The sequence below is a fragment of the Cyanistes caeruleus genome, chromosome 33 (genome assembly GCF_971803275.1).
Source record: "Cyanistes caeruleus chromosome 33, bCyaCae1.hap1.1, whole genome shotgun sequence".
In the NCBI taxonomy this organism is placed as follows: Eukaryota; Metazoa; Chordata; class Aves; order Passeriformes; family Paridae; genus Cyanistes; species Cyanistes caeruleus.
In genome coordinates, this window is record NC_141734.1 from 2,262,376 (window position 1) to 2,282,042 (window position 19,667).

General features: G+C 63.9%; 1 protein-coding gene across 1 annotated transcript; it reads left to right on the forward strand.

Moving 5' to 3' along the window:
• Window positions 1-65: 65 nt before the first annotated feature.
• On the forward strand, window positions 66-19,575 carry DDX39B (DExD-box helicase 39B). The gene is made up of 11 exons (XM_086870790.1): window positions 66-147; window positions 2,818-3,032; window positions 5,627-5,754; window positions 7,040-7,132; window positions 9,759-9,942; window positions 11,686-11,804; window positions 13,346-13,477; window positions 14,889-14,998; window positions 16,398-16,542; window positions 18,383-18,530; window positions 19,184-19,575. The coding sequence occupies exons 2-11, from the start codon at window positions 2,822-2,824 to the stop codon at window positions 19,198-19,200; spliced, it is 1,287 nt and encodes a 428-aa protein (XP_086726916.1). The 5' UTR covers window positions 66-147; window positions 2,818-2,821; the 3' UTR covers window positions 19,201-19,575.
• Window positions 19,576-19,667: the final 92 nt, after the last annotated feature.

Consider the following 19,667-nt stretch of genomic DNA (forward strand, 5'->3'; position numbering starts at 1 on the left):
GGGGCCTCGCTCGCGTTCAGGCGATCGCCGAGGGCAGCCCCCGGTGGGCGGGGCCCGGCGGGCGCGCGCGCGCGCCTCGGCGGGGACCCGGACCGGAAGTGACGCTCAAGCCCCGCCCTCTCGGTCGCGGCGGTCGCAGCGTTCGGGGTGAGTTTGGGCCGGGCCGGAGCCGCATCCGCCGCCATCGCCGCCCCCGCCGCCCATCGGCCGCTCCCGCCGGCCGCCCCCGCCCGCCCCGAGCCCCCCGCGCCCCCCGCGCCGCCCCGGGGCCGCCGCCGCCGCTCGGGGGGAGCCGCGCCCGGGGCCGCCGCCGTTGTGCGCTCCAAGATGGCGGCGCCGGGGGGGAGCTCGCGGCGGGGATTTGGCGGGAGCGGCGGGGGTTGGGGGGGGGGTCCCGGGGCGATCGGTGCTGACCCCCCCCGGGTCCCGGTCCCGCCGGGGGTCCGCGGCCAGCGGGGGCCACCGGGAGCGGGCCCGGGGCGCGTTCACGCGGGGTTCGGCGCTCCCGGTGCTCCCGGTGTGTTCCCGGTGCTCCCGGCGCTCCCGGGGGTTCAGTGGTCACTGGGGAGGGGTCAGTGGTCCCATTGAATGGTCAGTGGTCTCTCTGAGTGGTCACTGGTCCCATTGAATGGTCAGTGCTTGCATGGGCGGTCAGTGGTCATTGGGAATGGTCAGTGGTCCCATCAGTGGTCGCTGGTCCCATTGAATGGTCACTGGTCCCATTGAATGGTCACTGGTCCCATTGAGTGGTCACTGGTCCCATTGAGTGGTCAGTGGTCTCTCTGAGTGGTCAGTGGTCATTGTGAGTGGTCAGTGGTCATTGTGAGTGGTCAGTGGTCCCATGGTGGTCAGTGGTCATTGTCAGTGGTCAGTGCTCCCACGGGTGGTCAGCGATCCCATTGAATAGTCACTGGTCCCATTGAATGGTCACTGGTCCCATTGAGTGGTCAGTGGTCTCTCTGAGTGGTCACTGGTCCCATTGAATGGTCACTGGTCCCATTGAGTGGTCACTGGTCCCATTGAGTGGTCAGTGGTCTCTCTGAGTGGTCAGTGGTCATTGTGAGTGGTCAGTGCTCCCACGGGTGGTCAGCAATCCCATGGAATGGTCACTGGTCCCATTGAATGGTCAGTGCTTGCATGGGCGGTCAGTGGTCATTGTGAATGGTCAGTGGTCCCTGTGAGTGGTCACTGGTCCCATTGAGTGGTCAGTGGTCATTGTCAGTGGTCAGTGGTCATTGTCAGTGGTCAGTGGTCCCATGGAATGGTCAGTGGTCCCATTGAGTGGTCACTGGTCACTGGTCCCATTGAGTGGTCAGTGATCCCACAGGTGGTCATTGCTCCCATGAGTGGTCAGTGGTCATTGTGAATTGTCAGTGGTCCCATCAGTGGTCACTGGTCCCATTGAATGGTCAGTGATCCCATGGTGGTCACTGGTCCCACTGAGTGGTCAGTGATCCCACAGGTGGTCATTGCTCCCATGAGTGGTCAGTGGTCATTGTGAGTGGTCATTGCTCCCATGAGTGGTCAGTGGTCATTGTGAGTGGTCATTGCTCCCATGAGTGGTCAGTGGTCATTGTGAATTGTCAGTGGTCCCATCAGTGGTCACTGGTCCCATTGAATGGTCAGTTCTTGCATGGGTGGTCAGTGGTCATTGTGAGTGGTCAGTGGTCTCATGGAATGGTCAGTGGTCCCATTGAATGGTCGGTGGTCCCATGGAATGGTCAGTGGTCCCATCAGTGGTCAGCGGTCCCATGGAATGGTCAGTGGTCATTGTCAGTGGTCAGTGGTCCCATTGAGTGGTCACTGGTCCCATTGAATGGGGTCAGTTCTTGCATGGGCGGTCAGTGGTCATTGTGAGTGATCAGTGGTCATTGTGAGTGGTCAGTGGTCTCATGGAATGGTCAGTGGTCCCATTGAGTGGTCAGTGGTTCTTGTTTATGGTCATTGGGAGTGGTCAGTGCTCCCACAGGTGGTCAGTGGTCCCATGGAATGGTCACTGGTCCCATTGAGTGGTCAGTTCTTGCATGGGTGGTCAGTGGTCATTGGGAGTGGTCAGTGGTCCCTGTGAGTGGTCACTGGTCACATTGAATGGTCAGTGCTTGCATGGGCGGTCAGTGGTCCCATGGTGGTCACTGCTCCCATTGAGTGGTCACTGGTCCCATTGAGTGGTCAGTGCTTCCATGGAATGGTCAGTGGTCCCATTGAGTGGTCAGTGGTCCCACAGGAGATCAGTGGTCCCACGGGTGGTCACTGGTCAATGGTCAGTGTCCATCACCCCATAGGTGATCAATGGTCAGTGTCCATCACCCCATGGGTGATCAATGGCCAGTGTCCATCACCCCATGGGTGATCAATGGTCAGTGTCCATCACCCCATGGGTGATCAATGGTCAGTGTCCATCACCCCACGGGTGATCAATGGTCAGTGTCCATCACCCCACAGGTGATCAATGGTCAGTGTCCATCACCCCATGAGTGACCACCGGCCAGTGTCCATCACCCCACGGGTGGTCAGTTGCCCCATGGCTGGTCACCGGCCAGTGTCCATCACCCCACGGGTGATCAATGGTCAGTGTCCATCACCCCACAGGTGGTCACTGGTCCCACAGGTGATCAATGGTCAGTGTCCATCACCCCACGGGTGGTCACTGGTCCCACAGGTGATCAATGGTCAGTGTCCATCACCCCACGGGTGATCAATGGCCAGTGTCCATCACCCCACGGGTGGTCAGTTGCCCCATGGCTGGTCACTGGTCCCATGAGTGACCACCGGCCAGTGTCCACCCTCCCCGCTGACCGCCACCCCGCGCTCCCCCAGCGGCATGGCGGAGAACGACGTGGACAACGAGCTGCTGGACTACGAGGATGACGAGGTGGAGAACGCGGCCGGGGCGGACGGGGCCGAGGCGCCCCCCAAGAAGGACGTGAAGGGCTCCTACGTGTCCATCCACAGCTCGGGCTTCCGCGACTTCCTGCTGAAACCCGAGCTGCTGCGCGCCATCGTCGACTGCGGCTTCGAGCACCCCTCCGAAGGTGACTTTGGGGGGTCCTGGGGGGGGTTTGGGGGGTCCTGGGGGGGATTTGGGGGGTCCTGGGGGGGTTTGAGGGGTCTGGGGTCCTGCTGAAACCCGAGCTGCTGCGCGCCATCGTCGACTGCGGCTTCGAGCACCCCTCCGAAGGTGACTTTGGGGGGTCCTGGGGGGGTTTGGGGGGTCCTGGAGGGGTTTTGGGGGGGATTTGGGGGGTCTGGGGTCCTGCTGAAACCCGAGCTGCTGCGCGCCATCGTCGACTGCGGCTTCGAGCACCCCTCCGAAGGTGACTTTGGGGGGTCCTGGGGGTGGTTTGGGGGGTCCTGGGGGGGATTTGGGGGGGATTTGGGGGGTTCTGGGGGGATTTGGGGGGTCTGGGGTCCTGCTGAAACCCGAGCTGCTGCGCGCCATCGTCGACTGCGGCTTCGAGCACCCCTCCGAAGGTGACTTTGGGGGGTCCTGGGGGGGGGTTGGGGGGTCCTGGGGGGGATTTGGGGGGGATTTGGGGGGTCCTGGGGGGATTTGGGGGGTCCTGGGGGGTCTGGGGTCCTGCTGAAACCCGAGCTGCTGCGCGCCATCGTCGACTGCGGCTTCGAGCACCCCTCCGAAGGTGACTTTGGGGGGTCCTGGGGGGGTTTGGGGGGTCCTGGGGGGCATTTGGGGGGTCCTGAGGGGTCCTGGGGGGGATTCAGGGGGTCCTGGGGGGATTTGGGGGGGATTTGGGGGGTCTGGGGTCCTGCTGAAACCCGAGCTGCTGCGCGCCATCGTCGACTGCGGCTTCGAGCACCCCTCCGAAGGTGACTTTGGGGGGTCCTGGGGGGGATTTGGGGGGTCCTGGGGGGGTTTGGGGGGTCCTGGGGGGATTTGGGGGGTCCTGGGGGGGTCGTGTGGGTCTCAGGAGGGGTCCCTGAGGTGCCTCTGTGGTGTCTGAGGGTCAGTGTCCAGTGCTGACCTCTGTGACCCCTCACTGACCCCTGTGTGACCCCTGTGACCCCTCACTGACCCCTGAGTGACCCCATGACCCCTGAGTGACCCCTGTGACCCCTGTTTGACCCCCCAGTCCAGCACGAGTGCATCCCCCAGGCCATCCTGGGCATGGACGTGCTGTGCCAGGCCACTGACCCCTGAGTGACCCCTGACCCCTGAGTGACCCCTGACCCCTGAGTGACCCCTGAGTGACCCTTGACCCCTGTTTGACCCCCCAGTCCAGCACGAGTGCATCCCCCAGGCCATCCTGGGCATGGACGTGCTGTGCCAGGCCACTGACCCCTGAGTGACCCCTGTGACCCCTGAGTGACCCCATGACCTCTCTGACCCCTGTGACCCCTGTTTGACCCCCAGTCCAGCACGAGTGCATCCCCCAGGCCATCCTGGGCATGGACGTGCTGTGCCAGGCCACTGACCCCTGAGTGACCCCTGACCCCTGAGTGACCCCTGACCCCTGAGTGACCCCTGAGTGACCCTTGACCCCTGTTTGACCCCCCAGTCCAGCACGAGTGCATCCCCCAGGCCATCCTGGGCATGGACGTGCTGTGCCAGGCCACTGACCCCTGACCTCTGTGTGACCCCTGAGTGACCCCTGACCCCTGTGTGACCCCTGAGTGACCCTTGACCCCTGTTTGACCCCCCAGTCCAGCACGAGTGCATCCCCCAGGCCATCCTGGGCATGGACGTGCTGTGCCAGGCCACTGACCCCTGAGTGACCCCATGACCCCTGAGTGACCCTTGACCCCTGTTTGACCCCCCAGTCCAGCACGAGTGCATCCCCCAGGCCATCCTGGGCATGGACGTGCTGTGCCAGGCCACTGACCCCTGAGTGACCCCTGACCCCTGAGTGACCCCATGACCTCTCTGACCCCTGTGACCCCTGTTTGACCCCCCAGTCCAGCACGAGTGCATCCCCCAGGCCATCCTGGGCATGGACGTGCTGTGCCAGGCCACTGACCCCTGAGTGACCCCTGACCCCTGAGTGACCCCTGACCCCTGAGTGACCCCTGAGTGACCCTTGACCCCTGTTTGACCCCCCAGTCCAGCACGAGTGCATCCCCCAGGCCATCCTGGGCATGGACGTGCTGTGCCAGGCCACTGACCCCTGAGTGACCCCATGACCCCTGAGTGACCCTTGACCCCTGTTTGACCCCCCAGTCCAGCACGAGTGCATCCCCCAGGCCATCCTGGGCATGGACGTGCTGTGCCAGGCCACTGACCCCTGAGTGACCCCATGACCCCTGAGTGACCCTTGACCCCTGTTTGACCCCCCAGTCCAGCACGAGTGCATCCCCCAGGCCATCCTGGGCATGGACGTGCTGTGCCAGGCCACTGACCCCTGAGTGACCCCTGACCCCTGAGTGACCCCATGACCCCTGCATGACCCCTGTGACCCCTGAGTGACCCCTGACCCCTGAGTGACCCCATGACCCCTGAGTGACCCTTGACCCCTCTGTGACCCCCAGTCCAGCACGAGTGCATCCCCCAGGCCATCCTGGGCATGGACGTGCTGTGCCAGGCCACTGACCCCTGACCTCTGTGTGACCCCTGAGTGACCCCTGACCCCTGTGTGACCCCTGAGTGACCCTTGACCCCTGTTTGACCCCCCAGTCCAGCACGAGTGCATCCCCCAGGCCATCCTGGGCATGGACGTGCTGTGCCAGGCCAAGTCCGGCATGGGCAAGACGGCCGTGTTCGTGCTGGCCACGCTGCAGCAGCTGGAGCCCGTCACCGGCCAGGTCTGGGGGGCTCCTGGGGGGTCTGGGGGGCTCCTGGGGGGCTCTGGGGGGTCTCAGGGGGTCTCTGGGGGGTTTTTAGGGGGGTCTCAGGGAGGGTTCATGGGGTCTCAGGGGGTTCCTGGGGGTTTCAGGGGGGTCTCAGGGGGGTCTCAGGGGGTGTCTGGGGGGGCTCAGGAGGGTCAGGGGGTTCATGGGGGATTTTAGGGGGTCTCAGGGGGGGTTCCGAGGGGTTTCAGGGGCTCTGGGGGGTCTCAGGGGGTCTCTGGGGGGTTTTTAGGGGGGTCTCAGGGAGGGTTCATGGGGTCTCAGGGGGTTCCTGGGGGTTTCAGGGGGGTCTCAGGGGGTTCCTGGGGGTTTCAGGGGGGTCTCAGGGGGCGTCTGGGGGGGCTCAGGAGGGTCAGGGGTTCATGGGGGGTCTCAGAGGGGTTTTAGGGGGGTTTCAGGGGGTCTGGGGGGTCTCAGGGGGCTTCTCAGGAGGGTCAGGGGTTCATGGGGGGTCTCAGAGGGGTTTTAGGGGGGTTTCAGGGGGGGTTCAGGGGGTCTGTGGGGCTTTGGGGGGGTCTTGGAGGGGCTTTTGGGGGGGTCTCTGGGGGAGTTTAGGGGGGGGTCTCGGGGGGTTTCAGGGCTCATTGGGGGGTCTCCGGGGGTCTCAGGAGTTTCAGGGGGGTCTCAGGGGGGTCTCAGGGTGGTCTCAGGGTGGTCTCAGGGGGGTTTTGGGGGTCTCAGGGTGGTCTCGGGGGGGGGTCTCACATCTCTGACCCCCCCAGGTGTCGGTGCTGGTGATGTGCCACACGCGGGGGCTATGGGGGGCTTTGGGGGGTTTGGGGTCTCAGGGGTTTCAGGGGGGTTTCGGGGGGGTTTTGGGGGGGTTTTGGGGGTCTCAGGGGCGGTTTTGGGGTTCTGACCCCCCCTGACCCCCCAGGTGTCGGTGCTGGTGATGTGCCACACGCGGGGGCTATGGGGGGCTTTGGGGGGTTTGGGGTCTCAGGGGTTTCAGGGGGGGTCTCGGGGGTTTCAGGGGGGTCTCAGGGGGGTTTTGGGGGGGTTTTGGGGGTCTCAGGGTGGTCTCAGGGGCGGTTTTGGGGTTCTGAACCCCCTGACCCCCCCAGGTGTCGGTGCTGGTGATGTGCCACACGCGGGGGCTATGGGGGGCTATGGGGGGCTATGGGGGGTTTGGGGTCTCAGGGGTTTCAGGGGGGTCTCAGGGGGGTTTTGGGGGGGTTTTGGGGGTCTCAGGGTGGTCTCAGGGGGGGTTTTGGGGTTCTGAACCCCCTGATTCTCTCAGGTGTCGGTGCTGGTGATGTGCCACACGCGGGAACTGGCGTTCCAGATCAGCAAGGAGTACGAGCGCTTCTCCAAATACATGCCCAGCGTCAAGGTGGGCTGGGGGCTCTGGGGGGGCTTTGGGGGGATTTGGGGGGCTCTGGGGGGGATTTAGGGGGCTCTGGGGGGGCTTTGGGGGGATTTGGGGGGTATTTGAGGGGGCTTTGGGGGGCTCTGGGGGGCTCTGGGGAAGATTTGGGGGCTCTGGGGGGGATTTGGGGGGGCTTAGGGGGGTCTGTCCATCAATCCCTGGGGTTTTTTGGGGTCCCCGTGATGTTTTTCGGGGTCCCACCCCTCACAGGTGCATTTTTGGGGTCCCCCCGTGCAGGTGTCGATGTTTTTGGGGGGTCTGTCCATCCCTCACACTCAGATTTTGGGGTCCCCATGATGTTTTTCGGGGTCCCACCCATCACACACAGATTTTTGGGGTCCCTTTTTCAGGTGTTGGTGTTTTTGGGGGGTCTGTCCATCAATCACACTCAGATTTCGGGTATTTTTTCCCTCACACACATGGGATTTTTTGGGGTCCCCATGGTGTTTCTCGGGGTCCCACCCCTCACACACAGATTTTTGGGGTCCCCCCGTGCAGGTATTGGTGTTTTTCGGGGGTCTCTCCATCAATCCCTGGGGTTTTTTGGGGTCCCCGTGATATTTTTGGGGTTTTTCCTTCACACACACGGGGTTTTTTGGGGTCCCCATGATGTTTTCGGGGTCCCACCCCTCACAGGTGTATTTTTGGGGTCCCCATGATGGTTTTTGGGGTCCCACCCCTCACAGGTGTATTTTTGGGGTCCCCCCCTGCAGGTGGCGGTGTTTTTCGGGGGTCTGTCCATCCCTCCCTGGGGTTTTTTGGGGTCCCCGTGATGTTTTTCGGGGTCCCACCCCTCACAGGTGTATTTTTGGGGTCCCCATGGTGTTTTTGGGGTTTTTTCCCTCACACACATGGGGTTTTTTGGGGTCCCAGTGATGTTTTTCGGGGTCCCACCCCTCACAGGTGCATTTTTGGGGTCCCCCCATGCAGGTGGCGGTGTTTTTCGGGGGTCTGTCCATCCCTCACACTCAGATTTTGGGGTCCCTGTGATATTTTTGGGGTTTTTTCCCTCACACACACGGGGTTTTTTTGGGTCCCCATGATATTTTTCGGGGTCCCACCCCTCACACTCAGATTTTGGGGTCCCCCCCTGCAGGTGGCGGTGTTTTTCGGGGGTCTCTCCATCAATCCCTGGGGTTTTTTGGGGTCCCCATGATATTTTGGGGTTTTTCTTTCACACACACATGGATTTTTTGGGGTCCCCATGATGTTTCTCGAGGTCCCACCCCTCACAGGTGTATTTTTGGGGTCCCCATGGTGTTTTTGGGGTTTTTCACTCACACACACGGGGTTTTTTGGGGTCCCCATGATATTTTTGGGGTTTTTCCCTCACACACATGGGGTTTTTTGGGGTCCCCGTGATATTTTTCGGGGTCCCACCCCTCACAGGTGTATTTTTGGGGTCCCCCCCTGCAGGTGTCGATGTCTTTCGGGGGTCTGTCCATGAATCCCTGGGGTTTTTTGGGGTCCCCATGGTGTTTTTGGGGTTTTTCTTCACACACACGGGGTTTTTTGGGGTCCCTGTGATGTTTCTGGGGGTCCCACCCCTCACAGGTGTATTTTTGGGGTCCCTTTTTCAGGTGTCGATGTTTTTCGGGGGTCTGTCCATCCCTCACAGGGGTTTTTTGGGGTCCCCATGATGTTTTTGGGGTTTTTCCCTCACACACACGGGGTTTTTTGGGGTCCCCATGGTGTTTTTGGGGTTTTTTCTTCACACACACGGGGTTTTTTGGGGTCCCCATGATGTTTCTTGGGATCCCACCCCTCTCAGATGTATTTTTGGGGTCCCCCCCGTGCAGGTGGCGGTGTTTTTCGGGGGTCTCTCCATCCCTCACAGGGGTTTTTTGGGGTCCCCATGATGTTTCTGGGGGTCCCACCCCTCACAGGTGTATTTTTGGGGTCCCTTTTTCAGGTGTTGGTGTTTTTGGGGGGTCTGTCCATCCCTCACAGGGGTTTTTTGGGGTCCCTGTGATGTTTCTTGGGGTCCCACCCCTCACAGGTGTATTTTTGGGGTCCCCCCCCGCAGGTGTTGGTGTTTTTGGGGGGTCTGTCCATCCCTCACACTCAGATTTTGGGGTCCCCATGATATTTTTGGGGTTTTTTCCCCTCACACACACATGGATTTTTTGGGGTCCCCATGGTGTTTTTGGGGTTTTCCCTCACACACACGGGGTTTTTTGGGGTCCCCATGATGTTTCTCGGGGTCCCACCCCTCACAGGTGTATTTTTGGGGTCCCCCCCGTGCAGGTGTCGATGTTTTTCGGGGGTCTGTCCATCCCTCCCTGGGGTTTTTTGGGGTCCCCATGATGTTTTCGGGGTCCCACCCCTCACAGGTGTATTTTTGGGGTCCCCCCATGCAGGTATTGGTGTTTTTCGGGGGTCTGTCCATGAATCCCTGGGGTTTTTTGGGGTCCCCATGATGTTTCTCGGGGTCCCACCCCTCACAGGTGTATTTTTGGGGTCCCCCCCTGCAGGTGTTGGTGTTTTTCGGGGGTCTCTCCATCAATCCCTGGGGTTTTTTGGGGTCCCCATGATGTTTCTCGGGGTCCCACCCCTCACACACAGATTTTTGGGGTCCCCCCCCGTGCAGGTGGCGGTGTTTTTCGGGGGTCTCTCCATCAAGAAGGACGAGGAGGTGCTGAAGAAGAACTGTCCCCACATCGTGGTGGGGACCCCGGGCCGGATCCTGGCGCTGGCGCGGAACAAAAGCCTCAACCTCAAACACATCAAACATTTCATCCTGGACGAGTGCGACAAGATGCTGGAGCAGCTCGGTGGGGCTGGGGTCCCGGGGGTCCCTGGGGGGTCCTGGGGGGTTCTGGGGGTCCTGGAGGGTCCTGGGGGGGTCCCGGGGGTCCCTGGAGGGTCCTGGGGGGTCCCTGGAGGGTCCTTGGGGGGTTCTGGGGGGTCCCTGGGGGGGTCCCGGGGTTCCCTGGGGGTCCTGGGGGGTCCCTGGAGGGTCCTTGGGGGGTTCTGGGGGGTCCTGGGGAGTCCTGGGGGGTCCCTGGAGGGTCCTTGGGGGTCCTGGGGGGTCCCTGGGGGTCCCTGGGGGGGTCCCTGGGGGGGTCCTGGGGGGTCCTTAGGGGGTTCTGGGGGGGTCCTGGGGGGTCCTGGGGGTCACTGGGGATCCGGAAAGGGTCCTGGAGCGTTCCTTGGGGGGGATCAGGGGGGTCCCTGGGGGTCCCTGGGGGGTCCTGGGGGTCCCTGGGGGAGTCCTGGGGGGTCCCTGGAGGGGTCCTGGGGGGGTCCTGGGGGGTCCTGGGGGAGTTCTGGGGGAGTCCCTGGGGGTCCTGGAGGGTCCTGGGGGAGTTCCGGGGGGTCCTGGGGGGTCCCTGGGGGGGTCCTGGGGGGTCCCTGGGGGTCCCTGGAGGGTCCTGGGGGGTCCTGGGGGGTTCTGGGGGGTCCTGGGGGGGTCCTGGAGGGATTCCTGGGCATTCCTTGGGTGTCCTGGGGGGCCCCAGACTCCCCGTTTCTGCCCCCAGAGCCACCCAGAGCCCCATTCCTGCCCCCCAGTCCCCCATTTCTGCCCCCCAGCCCCCCATTTCTCCCCCCCTGACCCTTTCTCTCTTCCCCCGCCCCCAGCCCCCCATTCCTGCCCCCCTGACCCCCCCAGACCCCCCAGCCCCCCATTCCTGTCCCCCAGCCCCCCATTTCTCCCCCCCTGACCCCCATTCCTGGCCCCCAGCCCCCCATTCCTGACCCCCCCAGACCCCCCAGCCCCCCATTTCTCCCCCCAGCCCCCCATTTCTCCCCCACTGACCCCCCCAGACCCCCCAGCCCCCCATTTCTCCCCCCAGCCCCCCATTCCTGCCCCCCTGACCCCCCCAGAACCCCCAGCCCCCCATTCCTGCCCCCCAGCCCCCATTCCTGCCCCCCAGACCCCCCCAGCCCCCCATTCCTGCCCCCCAGCCCCCCATTTCCCCCCCCAGCCCCCACTCCTGCCCCATTTCCCCCCCAACCCCCCATTTCTCCCCCCTGACCCCCCCAGCCCCCCCAGCCCCCCACTCCTGCCCCCCTGATCCCCATTTCTCTCTCTCCCCTGCCCCCAGCCCCCCATTCCTGTCCCCCAGCCCCCACTCCTGCCCCCATTTCCCCCCCAGCCCCCCACTCCTGCCCCCTGACCCCCATTTCTCCCCCCAGCCCCCCATTTCCCCCCCCAGACCCCCCAGCCCCCATTCCTGCCCCCCAGCCCCCATTCCTGCCCCCCAGACCCCCCCAGCTCCCCATTCCTGCCCCCCTGACCCCCATTTCCCCCCCAGCCCCCATTCCTGCCCCCCATTTCCCCTCCAGCCCCCCACTCCTGCCCCCCTGACCCCCCCAGACCCCCCAGCCCCCCACTCCTGCCCCCCTGACCCCCCATTTCTCTCTCTCCCCTGCCCCCAGCCCCCATTCCTGTCCCCCAGCCCCCATTCCTGCCCCCTGACCCCCCCTGACCCCCATTCCTGCCCCCCAGACCCCCCAGCCCCCTATTCCTGCCCCCCTGACCCCCATTTCTGTCTCTCCCCCCGTGCCCGCAGACATGCGGCGGGACGTGCAGGAGATTTTCCGCATGACGCCGCACGAGAAGCAGGTGATGATGTTCAGCGCCACCCTCAGCAAGGAGATCCGGCCCGTGTGCCGCAAGTTCATGCAGGACGTAATGGCAGCCCCTCCCCCGCCCTGAACGGCCCCTCCCCCATCTCTGACAGCCCCTCCCCCACCCCGAACGGCCCCTCCCCCACCCCGAACGGCCCCTCCCCCACCCCGAACGGCCCCTCCCCCACCTCTGACAGCCCCTCCCCCGCCCCGGAACGGCCCCTCCCCCACCCTGGAACAGCCCCCTCCCCCGCCCCGAACGGCCCCTCCCCCACCTCTGACAGCCCCTCCCCCGCCCCGGAACGGCCCCTCCCCCGCCTCTGACAGCCCCTCCCCCGCCCCAAAACGGCCCCTCCCCCGCCCCGAACGGCCCCTCCCCCACCTCTGACAGCCCCTCCCCCACCTCTGACAGCCCCTCCCCCGCCCCGAACGGCCCCTCCCCCGCCCCGGACGGCCCCTCCCCCATCCCAGACCTCCCCTCCCCCGCCCCGAACGGCCCCTCCCTCACCCTGCATGGCCCCTCCCCCACCCTGAACGGCCCCTCCCCCGCCTCTGACAGCCCCTCCCCCGCCCCGAACGGCCCCTCCTCCACCTCTGACAGCCTCTCCCCCGCCCCGAACGGCCCCTTCCCCACCCTGCATGGCCCCTCCCCCATCCCGGAACGGCCCCTCCCCCGCCCCGGAACGGCCCCTCCCCCACCCCGGAACGGCCCCTCCCCATCTCGGACTGCCCCTCCCCCGCCCCGGAACGGCCCCTCCCCCACCCTGAATGGCCCCTTCCCCACCCCAGACCGCCCCTCCCCCACCTCATATGGCTCCTCCCCCATCTCGGACCACCCCTCCCCCACTTCTGACCACCCCTCCCCCACCTCAGACCGCCCCTCCCCCACTTCTGACAGCCCCTCCCCCACCTTGCATGGCCCCTCCCTCACTCCACAGAGCCCCTCCCCCACCTCGCATGGCTCCTCCCCCACCTCGCATGGCTCCTCCCCCACCTCACATGGCCCCTCCCCCATCTCTGACAGCCCCTCCCCCACCCCACAGAGCCCCTCCCCCACGCGGTTTCAGGGGGTCCCCAGGAGGGATCAGGGGTCCCCAGGGGGTGGGCTCAGGGGTCCCGTGCGGGATCAGGGGTCCCCATGCGGGTTCAGGGGGTGCCGGGGGTCCCCAGGGGGTGTCAGGGGGGTGTCAGGAGGGTTCAGGGGGTGTCAGGGGGTCCCCAGCGGGTGGGCTCAGGGGTCCCGTGCGGGATCAGGGATCCCCAGGAGGGTTCAGGGGGTGTCAGAAGGGCTCAGGGGGTCCCCAGGGGGTGTCGGGGGGTCCCCATGCGGGTTCAGGGGGTGTCAGGGGGTCCCCAGGGGGTGGGCTCAGGGGTCCCGTGCGGGGGCTGAGGTCCCCAGGAGGGTTCAGGGGGTCCCCAGGGGGTGTCAGGAGGGTTCAGGGGGTCCCCAGGGGGTGTCAGGGGGTCCCCAGGGGGTGTCAGGGGGTCCCCAGGGGGTGTCAGGGGGTCCCCAGGGGGTGTCAGGAGGGTTCAGGGGGTGTCAGGGGGTCCCCAGGAGGGTGTTGGGGGTCCCGTGCGGGGGCTGAGGCGCTGCCCCCCCAGCCCATGGAGATCTTCGTGGACGACGAGACCAAGCTGACGCTGCACGGCCTGCAGCAGTATTACGTCAAGCTGAAGGACAACGAGAAGAACAGGAAACTCTTCGACCTGCTCGACGTGCTCGAGTTCAACCAGGTCTGCGGGCACCCCAGGGCCACGGGGGGACCCCAAAAACACCGGGGGGAACCCAAAAATCCTGCAGGGAAACCCCAAAATCCTGCAGGGAAACCCCAAAGTCATCGGGGGGAATCGGAAATCATCGGGGGGAACCGGAAATCCTGCAGGGAAACCCCAAAATCACAGGGGGGAACCCAAAGTCATCGGGGGGAACCCAAAAATCACCAGGGGGAACCTCAAAATCATCGGGGGGGATCCTGAAATCCTGCAGGGAAACCCCAAAATCATCAGGGGGAACCCCAAAGTCACCGGGGGGAACCTGAAATCACAGGGGGGACCCCAAAATCACAAGGGGGAACCTGAAATCATCGGGGGGGGGCCTGAAATCATCGGGGGGGGGACCCCAAAATCATTGGGGGGAACCTGAAATCACCGGGGGGGAACCTGAAATCCACAGGGGGGACCTGAAATCATCGGGGGGACTCCAAAATCCTGCAGGGAAACCCCAAAGTCACGGGGGGAACCCCAAAATCACCGGGGGGGACCCCAAAGTCACTGGGGGGAACCCAAAAATCACAGGGGGAACCTGAAATCATCGGGGGGGACCCCAAAATCATCAGGGGGAACCCAAAATCACAGGGGAGACCCCAAAATCACAGGGGGGAACCTGAAATCATTGGGGGGAACCCCAAAATCACGGGGGGGACCCCAAAGTCACTGGGGGGAACCCAGAATCACAGGGGGGAACCTGAAATCCTGCAGGGAAACCCCAAATTCTTCAGGGGGAACCCCAAAATCACCGGGGGGAACCCAAAATCACCGGGGGGACCCCAAAATCATGGGGGGGAACCTGAAATCATCAGGAGGAACCTGAAATCACAGGGGGAATCCCAAATCCTGCAGGGAAACCCAAAAATCACAGGGGGAACCCCAAAATCCTGCGGGGGGACCCCAAAATCTTGCAGGGAACCCCCAAAATCCCCATGGGAACCCCAGGCGGGCACAGAGAGGGGGCAGGATGGGGGGTCCTGGTCCTGGGGGGGTTTGGGGTGTCCAGGATGGGATTTGGGGTTCCCAGGGAGGGTTTTGAGATTCCCAGGGTGGTTTTGGGGTGTCCAGGAGGGATTTGGGGTGTCCAGGGAGGGTTTTGAGATTCCCAGGGTGGTTCTGGGGTGTCCAGGGGGGTTTTAGTGTACCCAGGGTGGTTTTGGGGTTCCCAGGGAGGGTTTTGGGGTTCCCAGGGGCAGTTTCGGGGTGTCCAGGATGGTTTTGGGGTTCCCAGGATGGTTTTGGGGTTCCCAGGGTGGTTTTGGGGTGTCCAGGGGCAGTTTTGGGGTGTCCAGGATGGTTTTGGGGTTCCCAGGGGCAGTTTCGGGGTGTCCAGGGTGGTTTTGGGGCGCTCTGACCCCGTTTTTGGGGCTCCCCCCAGGTCGTGATTTTCGTCAAGTCCGTGCAGCGCTGCATCGCCCTGGCGCAGCTGCTGGTGGAGCAAAACTTCCCGGCCATCGCCATCCACCGCGGGATGCCGCAGGAGGAGAGGTGGGGACCCCAAAAACACCCCAAAACACCCCAAAAACAGCCCTGAACGCCCAGAAACACCCCAAAAACCCCCAAAAACACCCAGAAACATCCCAAAAACACCCCAAAAACACCCCAAAAACACCCCCTGAACCCCCAGAAACACCCCAGAAACACCCAAAAACACCCCCTGAACCGCCCTGAGCCCCCCGGCCATCGCCATCCACCGCGGGATGCCGCAGGAGGAGAGGTGGGGACCCCCAAAACACCCCAAAACACCCCAAAAACAGCCCTGAACGCCCAGAAACACCCCAAAAACCCCCAAAAACACCCAGAAACATCCCAAAAACACCCCCTGAACCTCCCTGAGCCCCCCGGCCATCGCCATCCACCGCGGGATGCCGCAGGAGGAGAGGTGGGGACCCCAAAAACACCCCAAAAACACCCCAAAAACCCCCCAAAAACACCCCAAAACCATCCCTGAACCCCCAAAAACACCCCCTGAACCTCCCCGAGCCCCCCGGCCATCGCCATCCACTGCGGGATGCCGCAGGAGGAGAGGTGGGGACCCCCAAAACACCCCAAAACACCCCAAAAACAGCCCTGAACCCCCAGAAACACCCCAGAAACACCCAAAAACACCCCAAAAACACCCCAAAAACACCCCCTGAACCTCCCTGAGCCCCCCGGCCATCGCCATCCACTGCGGGATGCCGCAGGAGGAGAGGTGGGGACCCCAAAACACCCCAAAAACACCCAAAAACACCCAGAAACACCCCAAAAACACCCAGAAACACCCCAAAATACCCCAAAACCCCCCAAAATCCCCCCTGAATCCCCAAAAACACCCCCAGAGCCCCCCAAAAAACACCCCAGAGCTGCTCTGAGGTCCCCAGAAACAGCCCCAGACTCCCCCAGGGCCCCATAAAACACCCCCTGAGCCCCCCAAACCTCTCCAGAGCCCCCCAGAACACCTCCAGACCCCTCAAAACCCCTCCTGAGACCCCCAAAACCCCCCTGTGACCCCCCAGAACCCCCTGTGACCCCCGTGACCCCCATGACCCCTGTGACCCCCCATGACCCCTGTGACCCCCCTGTGCCCCCCGTGCCCCCTGTGACCCCCGTGACCCCCAAACCCCCCCGTGACCCCCAAACCCCCCAGCCCCCCGTGACCCCCCATGCCCCCCGTGCCCCCTGTGACCCCCCATGACCCCCGTGCCCCCCCAGCCCCCCATGACCCCCAAACCCCCCTGTGCCCCCCATGACCCCCATGACCCCCCCATGACCCCGTGACCCCCCCCATGACCCCCCCGTGACCCCCCCGTGCCCCCCATGACCCCCGTGACCCCCCCGTGACCCCGTGACCCCCCCGTGACCCCGTGACCCCCCCGTGACCCCGTGACCCCCCCGTGCCCCCCAGGCTGTCCCGGTACCAGCAGTTCAAGGACTTCCAGCGCCGCATCCTGGTGGCCACCAACCTGTTCGGCCGCGGGATGGACATCGAGAGGGTCAACATCGCCTTCAACTACGACATGCCCGAGGACTCGGACACCTACCTGCACCGGGTGGGGGTCTGGGGGTCCTGGGGGGGTCCTGGGGGGGGTCTGGGGGGTCCTGGGGGGGTCCTGGGGGGTCCTGGGGGGGTCCTGGGGGGGTCTGGGGGCTCCTATTTGGGACATGCCCGAGGACTCGGACACCTACCTGCACCGGGTGGGGGTCCTGGGGGGTCCTGGGGGGGTCCTGGGGGGGTCCTGGGGGGGTTTGGGGGGTCCTGGGGGGTCGTGGGGGGGTTTGGGGGGGCTCCTCGAGGGGTCCTGGGGGTTTTGGGGGGGATTTCAGGGGTCCTGGGGGGGAGTTTGGGGGGTCTGGGGGGGGATTTGGGGGGGTCTGGGGGCTCCTATTTGTGACATGCCCGAGGACTCGGACACCTACCTGCACTGGGTGGGGGTCTGGGGGGTCCGGGGGGGGTTTGGGGGGTCCTGGGGGGGTTTGGGGGTCCTGGGGGGGTCGTGGGGGGGGTCTGGGGGGTCCTGGGGGGGTCCTGGGGGGTCCTGGGGGGGTCCTGGGGGGTCCTGGGGGGGTTTGGGGGCTCCTATTTGGGACATGCCCGAGGACTCGGACACCTACCTGCACCGGGTGGGGGTCTGGGGGGGTCTGGGGGGTCCTGGGGGCTCCTGGGGGGGTTTGGGGGGTTTTGGGTGGGTTTCAGGATTTTTTGGGCAAGTTTTGTGTGAGTTCCGGGTGTTTCTGTGAGTTTTGGGTGTTTTTTTGAGTTCTGGGTGGTTTTGGGGTGGTTTTTGGGTGAATTCCGGGTGTTTCTGGGTGAATTCCGGGTGTTTCTGGGTGAATTCTGGGTGGTTTTGGGTGAATTCCGTGTGGTTTTGGGTGAATTCCGGTTGTTTCCATGAGTTCCGGCTGTTCCTGTGGTGGTTCCTGTGTGAAATCCGGTTGTTTCTGTGTGAGTTCCGGTTGTTTCCGTGTGAATTCCGAGTGTTTTTGTGTGAATTCCGTGTGTTTCCGTGAGTTCCGGCTGTTCCTGTGGTGGATTCTGGGTGAATTCCGGTTGTTTCTGTGTGAATTCTGGGTGTTTTTGTGTGAATTCCGGGTGTTTTTGGGTGAATTCCGGTTGGTTTTGGGTGAATTCCGGTTGTTTCCGTGAGTTCCGGCTGTTCCTGGGGTGGTTTCCGTGCGAGTTCCGGGTGTTTCTGTGTGAATTACGGTTGTTTCTGTGTGAGTTCCGGGTGTTTCCGTGAGTTCCTGTGGTGGTTTTTGGGTGAATTCCGGTTGTTTCCGTGAGTTCCGGTTGTTTCCGTGAGTTCCGGCTGTTCCTGGGGTGGTTTCCGTGCGAGTTCCGTGTGTTTCTGTGAGTTCCGGCTGTTCCTGGGGTGGTTTCCGTGCGAGTTCCGGGTGTTTCTGGGTGAATTCTGGTTGTTTCTGTGTGAGTTCCGGGTGTTTCCGTGTGAATTCCGGTGGTTTCCGTGTGAGTTCCGGCTGTTCCTGTGGTGGTTTCTGTGTGAGTTCCGGTTGTTTCCGTGAGTTCCGGCTGTTCCTGGGTGAATTCCGTGTGGTTTCTGTGTGAGTTCCGGTTGTTTCCGTGTGAGTTCCAGTTGTTTCTGTGTGAGTTCCGGGTGTTTCCGTGAGTTCCTGTGGTGGTTTTTGGGTGAATTCCGGTTGTTTCCGTGTGAATTCCGGGTGTTTCCGTGTGAATTCCGGCTGTTCCTGTGGTGGTTTCTGGGTGAATTCCGGTTGTTTCCGTGTGAGTTCCGGTTGTTTTTGGGTGAATTCCGGTTGTTTCCGCGAGCTCCGGCTGTTCCTGGGCTGTTTCCGCGAGCTCCGGCTGTTCCTGGGCTGCCCCCGCAGCCGGGGGTCTCGCGGGGTCCCTCTGAGCGCGCCGTTGCCGGGCAGGTGGCGCGGGCCGGGCGTTTCGGCACCAAGGGCTTGGCCATCACCTTCGTGTCGGACGAGAACGACGCCAAAATCCTCAACGACGTCCAGGATCGCTTCGAGGTGAACATCAGCGAGCTGCCCGACGAGATCGACATCTCCTCCTACAGTGAGAGCGCCGGGGGGGGTCCGAGGGGGGGTTTGGGGGGTCCTGGGGGGGATTTGGGGGGTCCTGAGGGTGTTTGGAGGGTCCTGGGGGGGATTTGGGGGGGATTTGGGGGGTCCTCGGGGGTCCTGAGGGGGATTTGGGGGGTCCTGGGGGGGGTTTGGAGGGGTCCTGGGGGGGATTTGGGGGGTCCTGAGGGGGATTTGGGGGGGATTTAGGGGGTTTGGAGGGGTCCTGAGGGGGATTTGGGAGGTCCTGGGGGGGATTTGGGGGGCTTTGGGGGGAATTTGGGGGATCTGGGGAGACTCTAATGCTGTCTGGAGGGGTCGGGGGGGGATTTGGGGGGTCCTGAGGGGGATCTGGGGGGTCCTGGGGAGGTCTGGGGTGGTGCTGGGGGGGTTTGGGGGGGGTCCTGGGGGGGTCTTGTGGGATCCAGGGGAGGATTTGGGGATCCTGGGGGGTCTGAGGAGGGTCTGGGGGATCCTGGGGGGGATTTGGGGGGTTCTGGGGGGCTCTGGGGAGGTCTGGGAAGGTCCTGGGGGGGCTTTGGGGTGGGGGCTTTGGGGGATCTGGGGGGTCCTGGGGTGGGTCTGGGGTCTCTGGGGGGGGGGTCTCTGGGTTGTTGCTGACCCCTCCCCGTTTCCCCTCCCCCGCAGTCGAGCAGACCCGATAAGGACCCCCCAGGCCCCGCCGCTGCCGCCGCCCCCCCGGGACCCCCCGAGCCCTCCCCTCCCCCTCCCCCCGAGTTCCCCCCATCCCCCCCAAACCCGCCCGTGGGGGAGGGGCCGCCCCCCCCTCCCCCCTCCCTCCCTCCTCCCCCCCCCCGGGGGTTTTGTAGAAAAAGGCCTGAAAAGACCAAAAAAAAAAAAAGAAAAAAAAAAAAGAAAAAAAAAATAAAAAAAGTGAAGTTTCCCCTGTGACGCAGCTGGGGGGAGGGGCCTGGGGACCCCCGACCCCCCCCGGGACCCCCCCGACCCCCCCCCGACCCCCCCGGCTGTAAAATTTCTGGTTTTTTTTGGTAATAAAGTTTTGCCGGATCGGCCTCGAGCGTGTGGGGGCGGGGCTTGTTAATGAACGGGGCCCATAAAAGGCGATGTGGGCGTGGTTTGCGCGGAGGGGGCGGGGCTTGGGTAATTCATG